This window comes from Prionailurus viverrinus, chromosome B4, assembly GCF_022837055.1.
Source record: "Prionailurus viverrinus isolate Anna chromosome B4, UM_Priviv_1.0, whole genome shotgun sequence".
NCBI classification, from domain to species: Eukaryota; Metazoa; Chordata; class Mammalia; order Carnivora; family Felidae; genus Prionailurus; species Prionailurus viverrinus.
The window spans coordinates 21,818,828-21,824,827 of NC_062567.1; the positions used below are offsets into that span (position 1 = coordinate 21,818,828).

The 6,000-nt window shown below is 36.7% G+C and overlaps 1 protein-coding gene across 1 annotated transcript in view; it reads left to right on the forward strand.

Annotated features, from left to right (window-relative positions):
* ACBD5 (acyl-CoA binding domain containing 5) overlaps window positions 1-4,784 on the forward strand; it is a 47,712-nt gene extending 42,928 nt beyond the window's left edge. Inside the window, exon 14 of the mRNA XM_047867671.1 lies at window positions 2,833-4,784. Within this exon, the coding sequence (XP_047723627.1) occupies window positions 2,833-2,845 (13 nt within the window). The 3' untranslated portion in view covers window positions 2,846-4,784. The remainder of the gene's footprint in view (window positions 1-2,832) is intronic.
* Window positions 4,785-6,000: the final 1,216 nt, after the last annotated feature.

Below are 6,000 nucleotides of genomic sequence, written 5' to 3' on the forward strand. Positions count from 1 at the left end.
TGAAGGTGGACCCTTAACCGACTGAGCCACCCAGGCGGCCCTAGAATATTTTTTTAAGATTACTCCTTACTAGTAGATGTCTACACCATTTCCCTTAAGTATCCCTATCAGTTATTTGTAGAGGTCTCCAAATGGAGAAACTTTTACTGATTTTTAATGTTCCACTTTGTTGAATTTGTATCAAGTTTTCAGTATGTTAAGTGTTTAGTCCTTCCCAATTACCAGCTATTTAGCACTGTGCAACTGCATTTTGATCAGATAGTGTTTTTAGGTATTGTTTGCTTATATACAGAACAGATTAGCAGGTTGGAGATAGAGCCATATTTGATATGGAAAGAAGTTTCAGCTTTGAGGGGATTTAGACATCTTTTAATCTGGAAGTATGTAGCAATTTTTAATCTGATAGTTACAGGAATGAAAACTAGAGAGCGGTGTGTCTGGTTTGGAGCAGACAAGTTCTGTGTTAGAGATGAGGAGAAAGATCCAGAAATCCAGTTAGGGTGGAAAAAGCGTGGAATGCCCCATTCATAATAGGGACCATCCTGTGTCTTATCCCCTAATACAATGTCTGGCATGTAGGAGGCTTACAGTAAATGTCCCTTACAGTAAATTGGAGGCGTACCGAATGCATGGCTGAATGGTCACAATTTGTAGGATGGCATACTGAAGTACCGTATGATGCAGAAAGCTTTCATTTTTTAAAGTTTATTTAATTTTAATTTTTTCTTTTTATTTAATAACTATGCATCTGGTAACAAACAAACACATAGTTCCATGTATATATCAAATAAGTAGCTATGTGTGGTAAACTTTTTTTTTTAAGTTTATTTATTTTGAGAGAGAGAGAGAGAGAAGTATCATGGTAGGGGCAGAGAGAAGGAGAGAGAATCCCAAACAGGCTCCTCAGTGTCAGTTTGAAGCCCGATGTGAGGGGGGGTGCTCGATCTCACGAACCATGAGATCATGACCTGAGCCGAAACCAAGTCCGACTTTTAACCAGCTGAGCCACTCAGGCACCTCTGTGGTAAGCTTTTTAAAAAGATGTTTTGTTTTTAAACATTAAAAGTGGGTCCACTGCTTGATTTTTTTTCCCCATTGTAGAAGAATAAAAATTCAAAAGTAAATTTCTCACATTATCACTCTGCAGTGGATCAGAAAAAAAACAAAAAAAATCATATTTTTTTCTGAATGTGATATGAACAGAAACAGTTGGAGACTTCTTGTTCAAAATTAGGCCCTGAGCAGGCTCCTGTGGGTCTGCCTTTTCCCACTCACCTCACCCGACCATTCTAGTAAAATTACCCATTAGTAAAATACTGACAGCGACCTGTTCAGACCAAAAGACTACTCTTAAGCTATTACTTTGAAGGAAAGGACCTTTGTAACCACTTTTCTTTATCATTCTGCCCAAATTCATAAATACACAAACGTAGTTTTCTTGTGGGCACTGAACTTTCAGTACAGAGGTGGTAAAATGGACAGGTGTGGGAAAGCTCTCTGTAGGAACACTCTTCAAATGGAACCTGGGACAGATGGAACTGCCTGGAAAAGTCAGGCCCAGGCTTCTGAGAAGGGGAAAGAATCTCAGCAGTTCAGAGGGCAAGGTAAAGGGCAGAGCGTTTTCCTTATCCCTTATCTATTGTTTTCTGTAACTTTTCTCTTATCACACCTTGCCCTGCATTTTGCAAGTTAATTTAAAAAGAAAAAAGGACAGATCTCACAAAGAGCCTGAAACACATTCCAGATAGTTCTGAAGATAGTGCTGGGCATTTATGTCTGTTTCTGTTTCCTTATTACAGTAGGAGATTGGGGTTCAGAGAGCTGTGTGGTTTTTTTTATAAACCTGGAGAGGATCTTGTGTAGAAATCTTCATCATGTGGGTTCTTAGTAAGTGTTGCTCACTGTTCAGGCACCTTCCAGCTAACATTTCTGCTAAAACCTCACTCAGACAGTTAATCTTTAGAACCACCTACAATTCTGTTCTGGTCCCAGGGGCCTTTTTGTTTGTTTGTTTGTTTGTTTTCCATCATGCCTCAAGAGATCTCTTTATGTTATGTGAAAATTGATCTGGTTATTTAAAATGTCATTCCTGCCAGGGAGGTGTACATAAAGAGGATTTCTACAGAGGATAAGGGATGATCTGATTACTTAAAATATCACTCCTGCCAAGGGGGTTGCATAAGAGCATTTCTGCGGAGGTGAGGAATGAATCTGTAATAAGAGGGTTTCAGGCATTTTGGCATCTTGAGTGCTGGGGAGGATGTAGAGATTTTATAGCTGTGGGACTTTTCCCAGACCTGAGATCATATGTGATTATTGTATCTTGTGCTAACAAGCCCATCTTCTCTAATCACTCCTTCAGTCAGTTTTATCACTAAAACCATCACGTTACCTATCTGAGTTGTTAGTTTACATGTCTCCCCTGCCACAAGCAACTAACCTGATAGCTCTTTTGACAGCTGAGAGCCTGCCTCATTTATGTTTGAATCCCCAGTGCCTGGCACAGTGCCTGGAAAGTAACAGATACGGACTATCTGTTCATTAAACAAGTAATCTAGGTTGTATATCTATCAACCTTTGGTAGTTTTGTTAAGCGTTTTTGTTTCACAACTTTCCTGCTATAAAATAATTCCCAAATTTCGAAATTGCATTAAGCCAACTAGAAAAGGATGTGAATTCATTTCTTAAGGACTTTTGGTAATTTTATGGTTTGATGTTGAATGTGAATATTATTGTTGTGTTTTCATTCAGATAATTCTTTGGTATGGGTGTGTTTCATATTCAGGTTGCATTTATATTCATAGGAAATTGTTTTTTACTTTCTCTTTAAAGAAAACTGAACTGAAGAAAATGGTATTTTACTCCAGAAGATTACTGGGCCTGGATGACCTCAGAATGAAATGGAATGTGGAGCCCACAAGAGTATCTTAACTGTTTGTGATGATTACACTTCTTTTTGTCGTCCAGTAGTTTGGTTTGTGTACATATATACATATATATATTTTGCACTACACAAATATAACATTTTAAGGACTAATATTGCTGATACTTGAATAACTAATCTCAACTAGGCTACAAGTAGCATACATAGACTTACCCTACCCTTAAACTTGAAGGACATTAAATTATTAATGATTGTTTGGTAACACGTTTACCTGATTATCTCCCATAGAGAACTATAAGCTGCTTTTCCAAGGTACAGTTGTGATAATGAGATCAGATTTATAACTGGATATTTTTAATTTTCTAAATTAAATATGAGAAAGAATGCAAACCAGGAGTGAACTTCAAATGCGTTAAATCAACTTTCTATCCTAGTCACTGAATTGCCATGCCAAGGAGCAGAAAACTGCTGGAAGAATCTTCTCTACGTCCACTTTGTGAGCTGCCCGTAATTTCTCTTGGGCATTCACAGCGCTGACTTGAGTATTCAAGCCTCATTACTACAAAGTAGAGCCCTGTGTACCAGGCTTACTTTTTACAGATGAACACAGAATAGACATAACCTGCTGATGGGAATGATGAATGGGCTTCAAGTAGGTCTGAAAGTATACTCTGAGCCTGTAGATCATTGATAAGATTTTATTCAACCGTATACATTTATTTCTTTGTAATCATTTTTCTTTAACTGAGGATATCTTGTTTCTGCTTCATAGGGTGCTTTGAAATATAAGATGAAAACTTATTTATACTGTTTTTACAAAGGTCAAAAAAGGAAACACATGAAAATCACTTTTCTGTAACTGGTAAACTACACAGACTGGACTCTTAACCTCCTAGTGCCTCCGTTTTTCCTTTGGGGTATAATCTTTGAGATACACCTATTTCACAGGGGTCATGGAAGGATTTGCAAGCTAGCGGGCCATATGCTTCCATATGAATAAGGCACATCCAACTAATGTAAACTTAAATGTCCTTCCCCCAGCTCCCATTTAGAACTAAAAAAAAAAGACTGCAATTTAGATCCTTGAAGGCTTTGTTTGGAATTATTCTTCTTGTATGTCTTCCAGAGCTTCACTCATTTAGATGTCCCTTGTACTTTAAAGATTTCTTTCATTCGAAGGCGTAGTAGCAAATAATTTTTAAGCATTCTTGGTATGTGTGATGTTGGGTTAAGCATCATGTGTTCAGAGTGTTTTCAATAAGAAAGAAACCCATCCCTCGCATAGAGGATGGTTCTGTGTTTGCCTGAAGAAAAAAAGTGTGAGAATACAATTTGCTTTCCTCAAGAATCTTTTTTCCTTATTTTTTTCTTTCATGTAACTTGGTGTTTTTTATTTTTTAATCACATCTTGATTAAAATGTGTCTATCTAATATTTGCTTTTTAAAAACTGTCCTCTATTTATTTAGGGGGAAAATGAAGCAAGTAACTGAATTATATGTAAAAATAAGGTTCAGACCTGTGGATCAGGGATTATTTTCAAAAATTAGATATCAATTTGGTATCAGAAAATGGTGGCTTTTCTCTTAGTAAATAAATAAATTAAATGCAAATTAAGAATGAAGCAATTGTGATTTATTACAGGCAATGGGAAGTAACTAACTCCTAGGGATAATCATTTGTATCCTATTCCAAAGTCTTATTTTATAGTTTGAAAAGCACTTTGCACACAGTTCTTGTATATACAAGTAAAGATGTAATTATAGGATATAGTGTTACTGCTTTGTTTAACAAGAAACTCATTTAAAATTTTAAATGGACAGCTGGTATTTTTTTAATGATCTACTTCTTTTCTGTTTCTTTATTGTAAAACTAAGTTAAAAATAAAAGGTTAATGAGAAATGATATGGTTTTTATTACTTATTGTTAATAGAAGTGCCTTGATTATATTTTAAGGATTAAACAAGCATAAATAGTGGAATTCATAGAAAGTAATCATGCCTTTTTCAGAATAAAGCCATGCCAAGATATATAAAAGCAAGAAACTGGGATAAAGTATAACTCCTTTAGCCATTTGGTTGAGAATGTGACTGATCCAGTCAGAATCTTAGTTTCCATTCTTAACACCAAATAGATAGCTTCCCTGAGCTACAGGTCAGGCTCTGTGCAGGCAGTGTAGAGCCTGCTTGGGATTCTTTCTCTCCTCTCTATGCCCCTCCCCTGCTCTCTCTCTCTTTCAAAATAAATAAACCTTAAAAAATTCTTAAAAACAAACGGCTGCCCGCAGCCACCCAGTGCACCCTTAATCAGCCATCTTAAATACACACAGTTGGTCTTTGGTGGAATATGATGAAAAGATTTTGCATTGTGACTTGTACAGATAGTGATAAAAGTGATGTTAGCTATTTGTATCATTTAAGAGATCAGTGTTCTTCATGTCATAGAAAGTTCACTGCAGTGACTTGACCAAATAAGTTTTGGGGTCTTTTTTTCATTTTCAAGAAGTCCAGAGGTAGGGAGTCTAGGGCTGGTGAGTTGCTTCCAGAATGCAGTTAGGGACACAGGTTCCTTCTTTCTGTTCCACCCCCTTTGATATGTGGCTTTGGTCGTTATGCTTGCCAGAAGGCCTGTGCACATCTAGGTCTAAATGTCTATTTTACAGGCAGACAATGATCTTATCTGATCAGGAAACACTAACTTTCTTGGAACTCTCACACAGGACACTCCCTCTCCGTATTATTGGCTATAGCTGGTTTCCCAGAGTTACATCTTTGTCTATAAAAATACTAAATAGGCAGCTTTTTCTGCACATGGGTCCTGTCTCTGTGCTTTAATAAAACCACCTTTTTGCACCCCCGAAAAATACATACATTATCTAAAGAATAAAATTATTCCAGTTGATATAGATATAATTTTACAAATTCAATTTTGCCCACAGATAGTAGGAAAGACCATGTCTTTGGCGCTTAAATGCCTCCTTCTTAAGTTCTCTTTCTTCTCTATTTGTTTTTCTTTTCTGCTTCTCAACCCTTGTCTTCTCACTGATCTTCTCTCCATTAATCCTTTTTGTAAAAGTTTTACTTATTTAATCTCTACACCCAATGTGGGGCTTGACCTC